Raw genomic sequence first — 17,909 nt, 5'->3', positions numbered from 1 at the left:
TGCCAGTGCGAACGGTGAGATTACGCACGAATGAAGGATTTTTTTAGACGAGACTCCTCGAGTTTTCCCCAAAGCCCGGCTATTTCGAGTCTTGGTTACCGCAAAATCCAGTCGTTTGAAAGAAATTGAAGAAGGTTACGTCTATAATGCCTTTTTCCACGAAAATATTTCTGTATATCAACAAAAAAAGGGCGGGTGTAGTGTAGCGGGTAGAGGTTGCGCTTCCTGCACGGTCGATCGGAGGTTCCAATCCGCCCTAGTGCTCACCAAGCCTTTCATCCCTCCGGAGTGGATAAATTGGTACCAGACTTCTCTGGGAGGATAAAAAGCACCGACTTGACACATCGACTAGCCACCGCAAGTCATTGTACAGGCTAGTTACACGTTCCTGAACTCCAAACGGTTCTGAATTGAAGTGAACGTGGGGGCGCATCCCAAGCGGATTGACTGACGCCAGGCACTTTATCCTTTTATCTCTTAAAACCAACAAAAAAACAACTAAGTTTCAGTTTCGGATTCGAATTGCAACACCTCCTCCTTTGGACTACATTACCCAATTACATTTTCCTCGATCCTAGGAAGGATGAATTTAGGTCTCGCTATTCTTTCTTCCCTAGTAATAATAAGTCAGATCGGCCAACACTGTTGTAATAATGTATGAATCAAGCACTCTTAGTTTAATAAACGTCCTTTTTAATGTAAGTTTACATTTTAAACTAGAAAAATTAGAGTCACAAATTTTGTGTTCCTCACGGTATTCCCCTCAACATCATGAAAAAGATAAATCAATGAGTTTTCAGTGCACCGAATTTGCCAAAAAGAGTGGGATTTTTTTAAAATAAAAATTGAATTAGACGTCATTCTCTTTCTAAAAAACTGCTTAACGGTGTTGTCCTCCATGAAGCTATGTAGAGTAGCACCAGCCAGAAGAATGAGTTGTGTGTTTTTCTTTCAAAGCAAATATATATATATATGGATATTAGAAAAATATTTCCTAAATGAAATTTTATATGCCATCTGATAGAGAATTCTCCTCTTTATGAGAATGTCCCATTTCCACTTTCGAATCCCATTAACTTTTGTTTTTTTTTTCTTTCAAAGTATTAAAGTGAAGTGTTAAGTGAACAAAATAGAGCATTATCGAGGCCATAGAGTCGCTAAAGTTAAGGTTATTTTATATGGAAAAAAGACAATGTACAAAAGTAGCTTTCACCGTTTTTTCTTGTTGCTTTAAAATTGTGATTTTTGACCTCAAAAACTGATCAAAGAGGGACCAACATATTTGTAGTGGATTGAGGGGAAATCCTTTCCCTGCTGGTTTCTTTCTTCGAAAAAAAAAGAACCACTTCAAATTAATTAAGAGTACAATATCCTTTGTTATTCCTCCCAACGCTTCCTTTCGTTTCCAACATCTTGTTCTCATCCTGCAGTGATTCTTACTGGTTACTGACGAAGTTTCTCAATGATTCTTATTGATTTCTTACATATTTTTAGTTGTTTTTCTCTTGTACTTTTCCCACGTCTTTTTCATTCTTTTTGAAATTTTTCGTGCCTCATTCGATCCATGTTGACTAACAACAAGATCTTGTCAACAGCTTCTGTTGCCTTATCACCACCATTAATTCTAAAAAAGAGTAATGGTGTCGAAGATGTTCCGTTTTGCGAACGTGACACTTCACTTCAATGACCTGAAAAAAACGAGAATCTGAAAAATTAAAAAATCAGAATTCAAATACTACTGTGGAATGATAAATTCTTTATCGAACGGTTATGACATGTTGGAAATAGCTTTTTTGTCTGCTTATTTAATTTTGAGAAAAAAAAAACAGCTCATGAATTATATCTCATCGTAATACTTTGTTTTTTAGAGTTAAGTACAACTATAAAAGTCGGATAAAGTAGAATTTTGGTAGGATAAGTGGTTTGAGAATGATCTTTTGTTTAGTTTGTTTGTTGGAAGAAAAAATTATTATCATATTTGATCTAATTTTTTGCTAGAAGGTTCTGCATTTATCCTCGCAAAACCTTTGAGTTCTCTGATGATTTCATATGGAAATGGTAGAAGCAAACAATATGCAGAGTGGTTTCCGCAAAATGCAGCCATCACGAAAACGCCGACAAAATTCTTCCATCAAATCCAGGTAATTCGGTTTTCAACTGCTTTCGGATGCACTTGACTGATCTCTGTCGCAGTTCTAGGATGCGTCAAATATTCAAATAACCACATGGATCGCTTTCTAACCTCACCCATATTGTACCGAATTGAAAACGATTATTTATACACAATGTATCATCGAGAATGTGATGGCTTTGCAATTCCTGAGAAATCTAGGGAAATTACTTCGCGTAAATTGCAGCTGTTCCTAGAATAATGAGTTTGCTGGATCTACATAAGATAGATTCCCGTCCCATTATCCCTTATTCACCGAGTATCCTTTAATTTCGTTCGTTTTCCTCGGGATTCTTGAATGCGTCTTGGGAAAGTTTGTTCTGGACTTGTTATCTGTCCAAACAATCGCATCCCTTCAATTCGAATAAAAATAGAAACGCAATAAGTGATCAGAAATGATGAAACTGTTATCACATTCAGAAATTGTCAACAATGTTGATAACTATGCAGTAAATGGACTAATAAAATTACGCGCTCTATTAACAAACAAAGGACTGGATCTCCGCCACATGGTGCTTGTTCATTTCGTAACTGCACTTTTGAAATGCTACGAATTTCTTGCACCTCTTCATTCATTGAAGAACTTTGAATCCATGTTAGAGCCCAACTCAAATAGATTTCAATGTGTAGGTGTGTTTTTAAACGAATGTTTCATCACAGTTTAGCCTCCATACGCGGTTAAACGCAGGATAAAAATCCTAAAAAAATGAGATGAGAAGCTTTCTTCTTTTGTTCAGATCCAAAATGTTAATACTATCATTTTCTATATATCTGTGATCGATTTGAAAAATTTTTACTGTATTGTATTGTTTTTTTAAGTACTCAGCCTTCAAATTTCAATGTTTTTCCGTAAGAACCCATTACTGAAGGGAATGAGCGCTCTTTTTCCAAATTAAATTTCCTACTTGCTCTCTAGAGCTGAGTGGTTTGATCTCAGTGAAAAATTTCTTGTAGTTTATATCCGAACGAAAGGAGTTGGCATAGTAACCACTGTAGTATTTGCAACATTTTATTCGAGCTATAACTATTATGTATAATGTAAGTTTTACCGGCAATAAAGATGAAAAATGTCACAAAAATCCTCCAGCGAAGGGTAATATTAGTTCTATTGAGATGTTATGGATTTTCTCTTTATTGGTAAAATAAAAATGGAAATTTCATTCGTTTCCAACTCTCGCTGCCAGCACTATTTTTAGTTATTCATTTAATTCCTTTGATTTCGCCCTAGTCCTCCCCAGAACACTTCTAGTATCAGCCTTTCCTCTCTTCCTGTATCAGCCTTTCCTCTCAATTTGTGGAGTGTCTATTTAAGAAAAAGTCAGTAAAAAGAAACTAGAAGCTGTATTCAGTCAACAACTGATAGTCTTTTTTTTTTTGAGGAAAACCGTAGGTAGTGTTCAGCACTGAGATTTTCCTCAGTTATTAGGTTATTACCTAGCTAAATTGGAACACTCAAGGACTCAACATCCAGAAAATTCTATAGCACTTTTTGGATTTTTTTCTGCACTTTTAAGAAATAGTTACTAGCAGTTATCTTTGGAGAAATGTATCTTTTTCTGACCAGTAAGGAACGCAACGAATACATTGGTACTAGTTTTCTTCTTAAGGGGCATATAACGGTTTTAAAATCTTTAATATTGGGATTTAATATGTGTTATTCTTTTTCATCTTATTTCTTTTCAAAAAATGAGCTATTTTCTAATAATAAAATGCAGCAGATTTTGATGAGAATTTTGGAGTGAAAATAAGGCCTAATATGAAGGAAATCGCATCCGAGCCCATCCATGGTTCATGATATCAATCGAATAGTTAATGTTTTCATGTTTCAGGATGTTTTTCAAGCAGGAAAAGTTCATACATTGATACGTAAGAGTTAATTGTGTTTGAAGTTTATGATATTCATCTGTCATATGTGATATAATAGGATAAAGCGTCAGACGACGCTATAACAACATAACAATCCGCATGATGCTTTGCTGACTTGAAGACATTTCTTTTTCCGGAACAAAAAAATCCATAGCGGCAAAATTAACACGTTCGACTGGGGAAAAATGTAATTTTGAAGTGTTAATTTTAGACGATGATTGTATGGACTAATAGTACAATGTCTTTTTTTTTATTATTTTTTTCACTTGTTTTCACCGCGATAGATTCCTGAAGCGTAGTGCCCAATCAATTTCTCAGCATTATCCATAACCTAATTCGCGGATTTCGTCCGATTTGCTTCGGAAGCGTTTTGGAGAAAGAGGACCTGCTGCTCATATTGTCACACAAAATGTTTTCCGGGTTGACCGGCTGCATTCAAATCTTTCTTCATACGTAGGATCATTCCTCATCTATTCCTTGTTTTATATTTTTAAATTTCTGCAAATTGCAGCTATATCATGGAGTTTCTTTGGAAATTCTATGATACGACTCTTTCGGGATTAAAAGTGCATGGCGTTGATCATCTCTTCAGGATGCACCGGCTCTATCCACTTCAATCCTTTCAAAATTCAAAATCCTAGAGGTTGGGTTGGTAAACGTGTGTTACTTGCGGGGGTGGTCTGCTGGATGAGTCCAGAGTTTGGTCTTTCCGGAAAAGTCTTGTACAAATCTACTGACACCGGATTGATGAAATATCTAGTTGTTCCATGAGAATTTCGAACCACCGACCGTTCTAGACACTTCTGAATTTCTTAGAGCTATGGTACGTTCGCTCTCACCGAGAATTGTTTGAAAGTTGAGTTGAAATTGAGAACTCTTTACCATTTGCCTTAATTTTAAAATTTACCTCTATTTTTTGTCGATCACTTGGAAGCTACATTGCTCTTTTTCCTTTTTACAAAAATTTTCTGCGTATATGTAGATGCTAATCACGTATATACTTCTTGGATTTTATGCGATTACACCAGAGCAAGGATATTTTTAAAAGCAGGAAGCACTGGATCTTAAGTCTAAAGGGTTTTATGTATAGAATCATTGGTGCGTTTCCTGAATAAATATTGCGTTGTGCTTTACATTAAAGGCATCACCCCACAAATCTGAGGTGGTAAGGATTTCAGGTGGAGTATTCACATACGAGATAGTAGATTATGGGGAAGGGTATGATTCCGTCCATTTCTTCCTAACTGCCGTAAAAAATGACCCAGAAGATGCGGCGCGTGCACAGGGCTGGCGCGCTCCAATCGAACTCCTTGTGGAAAATAGTGCGCCGGAACGCTCGAAGCCGTATCTTCCGGGCCGTTTTCTACGGCAGTTAGGAAGAGATGAACGGAACCACACTTCTCTCAATAATCTACGCTCCCGTATACGAATACTCCACCGAAAATCCGTACCACTCCAGATTCGTCGTGTGATGTCTTTAAATGCACTTAGTTCTCTGAATTTTGCACTCAGCTGCATTATATCTGTGCTTTTTTTTCGTATTTTGATCGACATTCTGATTTATTGGGGTACAGTCACACATTTCTCGTGAACGATGACTGATTGACATTGCATCTCCATAAACGATTTGTTGATATGTCCACTAGTAGTAATTGTAAGAAGTTAGCATCTCAGTTTTTAAGGTCTCTCAAGTATTGCTGCCTTTGTAATAAGTTCCTTTAATGTTCAATATTTCGCCTTTATTTTTCTTCTTTTCCGAGTTTTTTTTCTCATTAGTCTCAGCCGTATTTAATGCAGAGAACTATTTGCCGTACCATACCATCGACTTATGCGAATTATCTGGAACAAGCTGGATTTTTTCCAATTGACTTTATGGAAACTATTACTTTCCTTTGCTCCAACTCACCATATCTCAATTTTTAGTTCATCATCGCCATATCCTAGGTCTTTACAGGTCAAAGAAGCAATATCTTTTAGTTTATTTTGCTTTATACATTCCTAGGATTGCTGACTATTTGCATGTTTGATAAGGAAAGCATCCGGGAATTTCAAGAAAAAAAAAGAAAATGTCCCGTAATTGCGGAAATAGTTGAGCGATGTGATCGAGAAATGCAACTATTGATTAGTGCATTCTTTGTCCAGAAAACCGTATTATCCAGTAAATAAATGGCAATAGACGGATTGTGTATGTCTGTGACCTCATCGTGCCATGCACAGACGATTGCTGTGAAATCCGGTGTGAGAAAGTAACACAACGTCATCATCTCAAATTTCGTCAGCTTGCTCAAAGCTCAAACAGACTGGTCGCGTACTTCCCGTACTCAATCGCTTCGTGAATTGTAGTATCTTTTCTGGAATCTCTGTTCGGATTTATGTTTCCAAGCCACACTACAACAGCGGTGCAGAGCATGTAGGATCAGTTGATGGAAACCTTCATTCCTTAAAAAATACAACAGCGGCAGCTTTAATACCGCGATCTCCTTAGGAAGGGTAGGATTGATCTGAAGGTGACGGATATTCTTTCACGTTCGAAATTATATTCTTTCAACTTAATGTTATCCGGAATTAGGTTAGGATTTTTTCAAACAGTAGAAAAAAAAATTTACTAGCTAAGGTTAACAACTCAACAACTCTTTATTGCAGATGACAGAAATTTTCATTTCATTCGTCGTAGTATGTAGTAGTCCTAGACTCGGTCTATCCTACACTTTCATTCACAGGGAAATCTCCGTGCGAAATCCGGAAGATTCCTCAAATTAGTCCCAACCATCAAATGAGCGTCGTATAGGGAATTGCCAAGTGTCCTTTGCTTGACGTTTTCCACAATTAATAGGGATGTATATCTTTTTTCCTCATAAATTTAATGTGAATAATCTCGGATACCTTGAAATGCAATAGTAAAAATTATTCTTAAACAAGTATTAACGATTTCTATGGCGAGAAAACTGTTAAATTCACTTTGTTTTACTTTTTGGATTTTTATTGTAGACCATGAGTAGAGATTTCAAAGCTTCACACATTAATTTTTCTTTATTTAGCGTCATCCTCCTCCAATATCTCGTAATTAGACTTTCGCTTTTAGAAGAATTCCGAAAAACTTTCATTTTGCCCGGTTCCTCCTCAGTAAACTTGTTTTTCCTCGAGGGATCTGTATTTTTTTCGCAACTATTCAGTGAATAAAGGTATAATGAAGAGTATGAAGAGTTTCTCCCGAGGTGCCTGGATGTTAGGAGGCTGTGCTGCTTGTGAGCTCTCAATTTCCTCAGTATTCAGTTTTCTTGGAAACTTCCTATCTGTTCCAGCCGCAATTCGCTTTCTTCTATTGTATTTGGTCTATGAAATGATTTGGATTTCGTCCTTTTAGAGCATCCGAGATCATTTTGCTTTTTGTGATGGTCTCCTCCTACGAAACTACGTCACCCTGTGTTCTCAGCAATGATTTCGAACGGACCCGTTTGCTTACATATTCATTTTTATGAAGGAAGTTGCACGGTTTATTCCTGGATGAAAGAAATTGCCTAATCTCTATCCCGTCAAAACAAACACAAATTTTCGAAAATACTCGGCGACTAAACTTTTTCCCACACCTGATTACTGGCCAGGATTTCCCGACTTCATCTTCATCACCATCGTTTTCATCATGGGACAAAACGTAACACACGGGAACCGCACTCACTTCTCGTCTCAACAACGCCGGTTACTCGAAGCTGATTGCTTTGTTAAATACGACTTGTTCTTGGAATGCGGGCGAGACTCCGGGATGGAGCTGCAGACATCCTGGCACCGATCCCCGAGCTCGAAGCGCTCCGAATTAGGCGCCAAATTAGAGCTGTGTTAGTTCGGATTTTTGCTCTTCAATGATCTTACTTATGTAATCGTGAATGCTCGTTCGTGAAGTGAAAGTTTCACGTTCTTTTAATTAGTGAATGTGTGCTCATTCACGTGTACGAAAGTGTACGACGCAAAATGTATGCAAATCTAGAAACCTTCACATTTACCGCATCAACGCATCGCTTACAACTAGAGAACGTAGTCGATAATAAATAAAATTTTAAATATAAATATATATAGATAAATATTGAAATTTTTGCAAACAAGATATTTTTCTTGATCTAGAAATCCTTTTTATATATATATTCTTACCTTTTTCCTTCATCTCGTCATTTTTATCTGGTCCTATTCTATCCGCGCATAGCTTTACAGCAGCTACTTAGCCTCTAGCTGTGATTTCCTTTGCATAACCTTAACTTTCGCAGAAAAGTTCGGATTTCTGTTTTTAGTTAGGACATGTTTATATATCACGGACTGCTTCGCTCAGCACAATAGCTAGTTGATTAAATAAGCAGAATAGCTGAAAATTTTTTAAAGGACATTTTGAAGATGTGCAACTTGTCAGTGTTCTTGATTTTTATCTTTTTTTCAACATAAAATCAACGTAATCAAAATCAGTCAGAGATAAAAATTTCATATGATCTGTCAGTTAAAGTTCCGCAACACATAGGTTTATTTTCGCTTTCCATGAAAAGATTTTTTGATCTTCTCTGATCCAGTATGTTTGGATATCCTATATATTTTTCATTCAATACCTTTACTTTTCCATTTTTGTCCCTGAAATGAAATCTTTTATTCGTGAAGGCAAAACGAATTCTACTGTCAGGACTTAAAATTCGTTACCTTTAAAACTGGCTAACTATCTTTGACATATCTTAACCAATGACTCCATTGATTCCTATTATTTGTTTTTTACTCCTATTTATTTTTTCTACTTTTTAGATGCAGTTCAAATAAAGAAACAAGAAAAAACACCAAGTCCAATAGAAGCCGGAAAATATGCGCTGTGTTTTTTTTTACATAATTTTCTCTACTCTTTGTTCATTATTGATTTCTTTCCAAGGATCTTCGTATTTGGACTACCGACAGTTATTATTCTTAAAGGCATCACCCCACGAATCTGGAGTGGTACGGATTTCCGGTGGAGTATTCGTATACAGGATCGTAGATTATTGAGAGAAGGATGATTCCGTCCATTTCTTCCTAATTGCCGTAGAAAACGGCGCGGAAGATACGGCTTCTGGCGTTCCGGCGCACTATTTTCCACAAGGAGTTCGATTGGAGCGCGCCAGACTTGTGCACGCACGCATCTTCGGGGCCGTTTTTTACGGCCCGGAAGATTAGGAAGAAATGGACGGAATCACCCCCTCTCCATAATCTGTTATGCCGTATACGAATACTCCACCTGAAATCCGCACCACCTCAGATTCGTGGGGTGATGCCTTTAAGCTGTTGTGAAAGGTCATTGTCGTGGAAGGAGCTTGTGAAATTGAGTCCTGAAAAGAACAAGCCTCGATTTCTTGTTCTAGTTCTCGTATTTCAACGATTTTCTTCCCATATAAATCGTATTGCTGACGTTGACTCTGCAGTGAATTTTTTTTTCCAGGATCACTGGCTTCCTATTAGTCGAATGTATGAATACGTACGATACTAGCGTGCAACCATTGAAGCCGGCTGACCGGCTTCGTAAAACGCAAAGGTAAAAGAATTCATGATTACTGGATTTTCTCAGTATCCTTTGATTTGACAAATATTACTTTTCAAAATAAACAAACAACTTTTCAAACAAAACAATACAAATACGATTTTCAATTGTTTTCTAAGATTAGAACTGATCTTCAGATGTTACAGAAATGCGCATTTTCGCGCTACCAATCATACTTCTCTTGGATATCAGTAAGTTTTATGATTTCTGCTCGTATAACTAACCCTTTTTTGTTCCATCCTACCCAAATTCGCACACCTTCCCTCGAACAATCCGCTCTCATAAACGATTTCTGCACCTCCAACATTTCCAGGGTATTTTAACTGTTGATCGTTCATATAAACATGCAGCCGAAATCATGGAAAACATCCTTCACAGCAATGAAAATTTTCTGGAGATCTGACTCTGATTTAAAGTACAACAGGAAGATGTGCATATTGTCAAAGTTCTTGATTTTTATCTTTTTTTACGCATCAAAGTCAAGGTAGTCAAAATCAGTAAGAGAAGACTTTCATATGATTTGTTAAATTTCTGCGAAATATATGTTCGTTTCCGACTTTTTTTTCTTTAAAGTTGTTTTTTTTTGGAGAAATTTCTAGACCAGACTGCTTCCTAGCGGTCATCTGCAAACTTTTGCAGACTTTTTTTCCATTCTCATCCACTAATTATTCGTTGTTGAGAGTTAGTTGAGTGAGTGGAGACAATTTGCATGCGAAGAGGCTAGAACGCTGCCCATCGGCTTGACAATAGCGTACACAAATATGTACGTCCATAGCCATAAATAGAAAAAGAGAGAGATTGTGCGTTAGCGATTCCAAACGACGTTCACGTACGTTCCCGTCAACAAGCAGCTTTTAATCTCATTTTCATTGTGTTCGCTTCGAAAAACCCCCAAAAGAATGCGTTGATGTAGGCGCTAGATCCTATCTCATCCCAAATGCTCTTCGGATTTTTTTCCGCCATTAGGCGCTGAACTCTGACCGACACCAGAACAACCAGCCTAAAACCGCTTTTCCGCGTCAGAGTAGGAGCACCAAATCCGTGCCTGACAGCCAATTTTGCAAAGCATCCAGAAACGCTACAAGACTACTCAACATTGAACTCATTTCTTTACTAATTTGGAAAAAAAAACAAACACGATTAACGCGCTAATTATCTGCTTTGATGAATATGTTCTTTTTTTTTCTTGATATCCTCAAAAACGTATAGTTATTTCTGGGTCCCCCGGATCTCTGGATTTCTGGTAAGCTGTGAGCTAGATACCGGATGATTGGAACGAATATGGCTTTTTTTCTTTATTGAACCACTACGTTAGTGAATCAACGATGGAGTTTGGGAAAAAGTAAAAAAAAAAATACATTAAAAAAAGTTAAAATGTGCATATGATCATGCGTAGGCGTATAGCGGTTGTAACAGATATTATGTGACGTTGTGATCGCTTGCAAAGAACAGCAGGGCAACAGAAGTGCTTGGCTAATTTTCCCGAAAGATTTATATTCCCTAGCAAGTTCCTTGACCTTTGATTAGTAGTATTCAGTTTTTTTTTTCCAGATTTTTGAAATTTACTTTTGTTTAATCAAATTAAGATTTCTTAAGGCTTACTCTAAGCAGAATTCAGGAAGCAGAATTTTCTTTCCACACGTATTTTGTATGCTCGGTACGTAAAACTTTTCCTGCAGTATGATCTCGCTTCCAGAAACAGTTCCATAAACCTCCTTCCGAGGTACAACAGAGAATTTGTAGTGGGGTACGACTTCACTTGAAAGGGGTTCGGAAAATCCTGTAGTCACTACCAGACTTTATCTTCGGTCCTGTTAGATCCGGAGAGGAAACAATGCTGGATTCTTTACTGTTAATTCAAAAATATAGTAACCAAAATTCAAAGTTCACTCAATCCCTAGGGAATCGTAACCCGATCTCGTCCTGGTTCTGCTGCCTGAGTCTTGCTCCCCACCTGGGTTGCATTTACGATAGCAGCAATAAAGCACCAAATATCAGGAAGATGGGATAAAATGATGTAGCATAATGATGGAAGCAGGGGGCAGAGGAAAATGGTCCGAATAGTTGACGCGATACCATATTTTGCACAACCAGAAGCGCATAACAAGAGCAGCATTTCTTAGATGAGGGAAAAATTAATTATTTCTGGGTCCCACCTAACAATTCCTGTATGAAATGATCCGCGTAGTTCATGTGTAGACGTGGTTGGCAAGGAGAGCACATCCAGATATGGCTGTCCCTCTACTCGTAGATATATTTGAATAAGTCCATGTTACATGGATCTATGATTAACATAAAAGGAGATTCCAAGGATGCTACCTCGATCTCACATATTAATTTTACAAGGAAGCCAGCTATTGTTGCCTTGATTTCACTCATGGATTCAATTCAGACTTAAAAAAATTGGTAGTTTAAGGTTTATCCGGAATTTTTTTTATCTCTAACCTAAAATGTAAGTCGAAATCATCCTTGGGAAGAGATAGAAGAGGCTCCAGATACAGTCGAACTCCGTCTGAGCGTGGATCTGCGAGAGGATCTCGAGCATAACCCGATCACGGAACGAGATCCGTAGAGTTGGTCCTGAGCAGAACCATCGTGGTTTCTTGATCACGGGAACCACCTTCCTTTCCTTCATCCCTTGAGACATAGAAAATGAAGGGAAAAGATAAAAGGAAACTAAACAGTTCTAAAGTACCACTGAGGACACATTTTCATTTGTTTTTTGTTCTTATTTGACATATTCTTCTTGATAAAAAAAAAACAAAGCCACTAATTTCCAGGAAACACGAAAAAAGGGTGGGAACTAACCATCTTTTTTAATAGCAATGTATAAATGGAAATAAATAGAGAATAGAATTGCCTGTATTTTTTTCTCCAACTCTCGTTCAAAGGAGGATTTTGTTATTTTCAATCAGGGTTTCTTCTCATGACCAAAAGTGAATTTTTTTTCATCTCATTCTTACCATACATCTCATATTTTTATGTGATAGATCTCCTGATAAGTTTTTTTGCTGATTTTTTTCCAATGGACTTTCATTTTGGAATGAACTCGGTAAACACAATCACAAGATACGATGTGATAATTCGATAGCTGTTTCGTTGCTAATATTCAGAATCGATTGTTGTCTTCTTGCGAAAAATGATCCCAGAAAAAAAAACAACGATTGCATTCAATCCTTCTATTGCACTTTATGGAAGCTTTTTTTAGAATTCTTATTCTTTGGAAGCTCTTTTATAATGGCATCACATTCAGAATTGTCTGACAGATGTGCACAATGTGTACATTTGAACGAAGAAAAACTGAGCACTTTTGCATCGTTTAAGAGAAGCAGTCCGTTTGCTTTTCTTTTTGCGTTGTTTCTTCTCTATTCCCTTGCATTGTCCTGATGGAGGGATTCTGGAAGCTTCTGGAAAAGAGTCATTAATCTCAGCCTCAGTTTTCACATTGTATCCGTGGTTCAGTGATGAATGTTCTAGTGCTCGATATTGTTCTACAAAGCGAATTAAGGATAAAGTACACGATGCTGATCAATCCCTACGGGTATGCACCTTCTCGTTCGGCTTCAGTTCGAAGTCCTTTGAGGTTTATGAACACCTGTGCAACCTTGCAATCACTTGCGATGCGAGTCGATGTGTTAAGTCAGTGTTTTTATCCTCCCAGACGAGTCTGGGGCCAATTGTCGACTACGTAGGGATGAAAGATCTGATTGGGACTAGAACGGTCTCGGCCCATTGATCGTGCAGTCAAAGCCAAACCTCTTACCGACACATCCGTCCTATTGTTATTGGTTTAATTACTTAAGTTTGAGAATGTCTGGATGCCAAGTGCAAATCATGTTGGTGATGGATTCGTCCCCAGCCACAGAAAGGGGCGCCATCATTGGCACTGATGGATTGTCCTATAACAACTATATATATATATATATATATATATATATATATATATATATATATATATATATATATATATATATATATATATATATATATAGAATAAAACCAATTCTCATAGTTTTTCCCCGTTTTTTTGAATAGAAGCAATAGTTTGTCTTGACAAAACATTTTCTTTTTTCTCCTATTGTTTTTTTCGGTGATTTTAGATGTTTTGAACAGTAATCTCTAGAAATTTGGCTTCTCGTGAAATCGTAAGCAACAAAGGGATTTCACTTATCTCATCAATATAAAACCGTATTTTTGCAGGAAAAAATCCGAAACCAACATTTTTAGGTTCTGCATAAGCATTTTTTTTTAAATTTAATTCTAAATGGAGCAGAAGCATACAAATTAATGACTAAAAAACGAAAATACAGTAGTTTATTGCTGTAGTAGTTTGTAAGTATAATGTGATTGGTCGGTATTGTTTACTATGGATACTGTATTAATTCTTGTCTCTAAAAAAATAAAACCTCCTATTTCAATACATTTTAAGGCTTATATACAAAATTCGAACTTTTGGACCAACATCAGTTAGAATGTTGACCTTTTTTCGCCGAGAACATATGCTCCGATCATTTCATTTTCCACTATGTATACACATATCCTGACAGATATGTAATTGCTCTCGGAACAATCAACACTTGATCAATCAATTCGGACAAATGTTTTCACACTCTCGATCCTCTCATCCGCTCGTCTATTTCGTATAATTATGATTTCCTTTTTAATGAGTAGATCGTTTGAATCGTTTTTCTGCCATTACTAATAATAGCCAGTGACGGATTTGTTGTTGTCGAGCAAAAAATAGATGCGACGTCACGGCCATGATTATTATTTCACGCTTCATGTTGCTTACAAGTAATCACAAATGTGTGGTACGACCATTGACAATGCTTTTCCCTTTAGTGGATACCTCTCGGAGCGAAAGTCATTTTTCAGTTTAAAAAAAAACGAAAAACAACAGGATTCCGCAATTTCAGTGATGACTAAAGCAACGACAAAAATAAGCTTGATAAACTTATAGAAATAATATTTTTAAGTTCAGCGACTTCTTCAGCATTCACTGTAATACGCGAGATTCGTGGATTTTTGAAGAAACACATGGCTCTCGGCTACGTCATTGACTTATAGTAGCTGAAAATATCAGCTGTTCTATTCGTAGCCAGACATTTCCAAGGATCTCACCTAAAGGAGTATGACTCATGTATTGCTGTTAACTTTGTGGTAATAGTCATTCCAATTTTGTTACTTTTTTTTGAATCTAACCCAATCTATCCGTAGCTACTCAATTCTATACAAATCCGTGTTATCCTTTTCCATCAATGGTTAACTTCTACTCTCCCTGATTACTGCTGCAAGCTCTCATTTGCTTACAAATGAGGCAATTTTTTCCTTGCTTGGACCACGAGTACGAGTAGTTTTTCATTCTCGACTGCATACCTTGGTTCATGATCTTGCTGCTTCTGGAATTAATTTCTGGATCTGTTCAGGAGATATTTCATCATATTTTGGCAAGAATTGGTTGCTAATTCTTGTAATTACAGCACATTTTTGTGTGCTCTATGAATGAAAACAGTGCGTCTTCATTTTTTTCAATAGGTATCCATAGCTATAATTTTTGTTACAGGATGGTCATCGTGAAATTAAGCATTCTGTCTCCGGAACTCCCAACCACTATTAAATTATACATTTGCTACGCAGTAGAACGCGATTTCCGATGAAGCTTCCCTCAAAACATCTACCTCAATTGAGCAAATATGAAGTTATTTAGACTAACTTAGTGTTCCTTTTCTTTTTCTAAAACGGTATCGATATCTACTGCATATTTTCTTAAAATTATACCCGTGAGAAATTCTGTAAATAACTATGCTATTTTTCACTCGGCGGTATTAAGTATGTATGTTGAGCATACAGTAACTTCCAACTGCATCTAAATATATAAATTTTTCGTTAGTTTTTTATTTTTACATAAAAGATGGAACATTGCGGCAAATAGTTTTTGGACGATGAATGCCTGGGCTGGCTAAAGTACCTATATCCGCACTGACAATGTGGGATTTTTTTAAAAATGGTTCGGTGGGAATAATCCTACAATTTTTATACATAGTTCAAAATGTTATTCTTAAAAAACGTCATGATAGGGATACCTCTTTACGCCATGCAACGAATTAGATTTAATGTAAATTAATCCAGACGATGCCGTTTCCAGTTCGTACCAGGCTCTCAAACCACTCTTGGTAGACTCTATTTAGCTTCGATCCGGTTGCTAAGTACATTCCATTTTTCCTCATCGAATAAATTCCATCCGTAGTCGCATCATCGTTCGCTTACTGGCTTTTTCCTAACATCCTACACCCATTGGAAAGTACACATCTTATTAGATTTTTATTTATTTTTTAGTATATTTTTCAAATGGACAGAAATTTTGCAGTGTAATTCGTTCTATATGGAATTCACCCCGAAGAAAGAATCCATATAATTAATTGTCTAAGAAAAATTACCTGCTGGTAGAATAAAGTATAGCTAAGTGACTGAGATCAAAGTATTTTGCAGTGGTATGAATTTTCCAATTTTTAAAATAATATTAAAAAATTTATACATATTCTCTGTGAATTTTCAAGTGTTTTTTCTCCATTGAACAATTTATTGATATTTATTACTTAAAATTTCTATATTTCTGCAATTTCTTAGCAGACGAATTAAGTTCATTCGCTTCCATAGTTATTCAAAAGCTTTTCAACTGTTTTTGTGTTGATCACTGGTGCTTGAGGAAAGAGTAGATGGTGTATTTTAAATGGAAACCGGGATTACTACTCAAGGATTCTCCCATACATCGAATCCACGTGGCAACAACACTAAAGTTTCTAAGATTTTAATGAGATTTGTGGACGTAGCGTATGCCAATAGTTCTGTTCCATTTTACTATGACAACGTAAAAGATTTCTTTTCGTGAATCTCTTCCACAAGTTTCTCCTTCTTTTGAGTATTAGTGAGCAGTTAGCTATACATATTTGTGAACAGATGTTGTGGTAGTTATAATGAGATATGGGAGGCATTTCTTCCTCGTTGAGGTTCTGACGCCAATTGCGAATGGTAGAAGTAGTGCGTGACGCAGTAGATGAACTTTAACCACATTTCATTTGAGAGTTGACTGGGATGCATAACTGGAAGAATTGAAAATGAGCAGTTGTACTATTAAGAACCATATAAAAACTCGGAATTTATTTGCCCGGGTTTTTTTTTGCGTTTCGCACATATCCTTGATAGTTTTTGAAGAAGATCTACGTAAATGTGGTGATTGATGAAGAAGATAAAACATCTGCAGAGAGAGTAATTTATTTTATATGGAATTCATTCCACCAAAAAAAGTTTATGTGATTTGTCTTTTAAGAGAAATTACTCGTCCCAGAGTGATGGATGGGTCATGGCTTGAGATCACAACATCCTTGGGATTTGTATAAGAAGACATCTATGGTGAAGATCTTTCTGAGTTTTGTGGTCCTACGTTGAGGATTTTTATTCAACCTCACGGAAACCAGTATTCTTTTTGTTTCAACCAGTTACAAATCATCTATGAATCGAAATTGCATTAAGTCAGGGAAAGACTAAATATTAAAGACTTTAACACAAAATCCAAGAAAGCATTCCTTTGTCTGGGTTTTACCCTATACGGTGAGGGATTTCGGATGCAATTGAAGGCGAAGTCGTTAGTCTTCCTTATTACTTTCTGTAAATGAACCATACCGTCTAATTTTTCGTTGGGCCTGAGGACAATTTCCAGAATTGCAGAGAATGTTTCTAACAGTTCGAAAGAGCGAAAAATTACCTGCATGTGACATTAGACTTTGAAAAAAATTAATGCGAAAGTCTATCAAGAACAGATCCTCGAGAAAGCTGTGGTCACATGTAACTAGAATCATCCCAATTTTATCTTTACAATAAAATTGGGCTCCAGACCATGGGGCTAAAACGATGATCCACTTCCTCGAGAACAAAATCGACTCTTTTTTAGAGGAGGATTTGTGGCCTACGAGCAGCCCGGATCTCATCTCTGTTGGACTTTTTTGTTTAAGAGTTTATTTTGTTTATTTTTTTTTCCGTTTCTTCGAACAAATTATCACCTATATTAAATCTGATGACGGTCACTCTGAAAAAAATTTCTTTGTAATTATAAAATATTTTTGTTTATTGTTGCATAAAAATAATTTTCTCTAAATGTTTGTGGGCGAAAAATAAACTTTAAGCGTTATTTATGGCGCACGTAATTTCTTGCCATCCTGTAGTAGTAACATTGAAAAGCTGTAAACACCCGGTATGCGTTAGTTAATTCCCTGGATATTTTAGCAGCTAAAATGAAATAAAAAATAATTCTTGTGACTAACAATAAGCCTACTCACTCAT

General features: G+C 36.6%; 1 protein-coding gene across 6 annotated transcripts in view; it reads left to right on the top strand.

Moving 5' to 3' along the window:
• Positions 1-2,049: 2,049 nt before the first annotated feature.
• The window catches only part of RB195_026077 (uncharacterized protein), a gene marked incomplete at both ends in the record, with an annotated part of 31,879 nt that continues 16,019 nt past the window's right edge, over positions 2,050-17,909 (top strand). For 3 of the 6 annotated variants that reach the window (XM_064214481.1, XM_064214479.1, XM_064214480.1), the window contains 3 exons: positions 7,778-7,869; positions 9,474-9,566; positions 9,719-9,763. In XM_064214481.1, the coding sequence (XP_064070360.1) occupies positions 7,778-7,869; positions 9,474-9,566; positions 9,719-9,763 (230 nt within the window). Of the gene's footprint in view, positions 2,142-7,777; positions 7,870-9,473; positions 9,567-9,718; positions 9,764-17,909 lie in introns of those variants that run through there. The other 3 variants (XM_064214477.1, XM_064214482.1, XM_064214478.1) reach the window with 3 other exon arrangements.

The sequence above is a fragment of the Necator americanus genome, chromosome X, assembly GCF_031761385.1.
Source record: "Necator americanus strain Aroian chromosome X, whole genome shotgun sequence".
NCBI classification, from domain to species: Eukaryota; Metazoa; Nematoda; class Chromadorea; order Rhabditida; family Ancylostomatidae; genus Necator; species Necator americanus.
The sequence above is the reverse complement of the archived record's forward strand: the minus strand, read 5'-3'. Positions and strand labels throughout refer to the sequence as shown.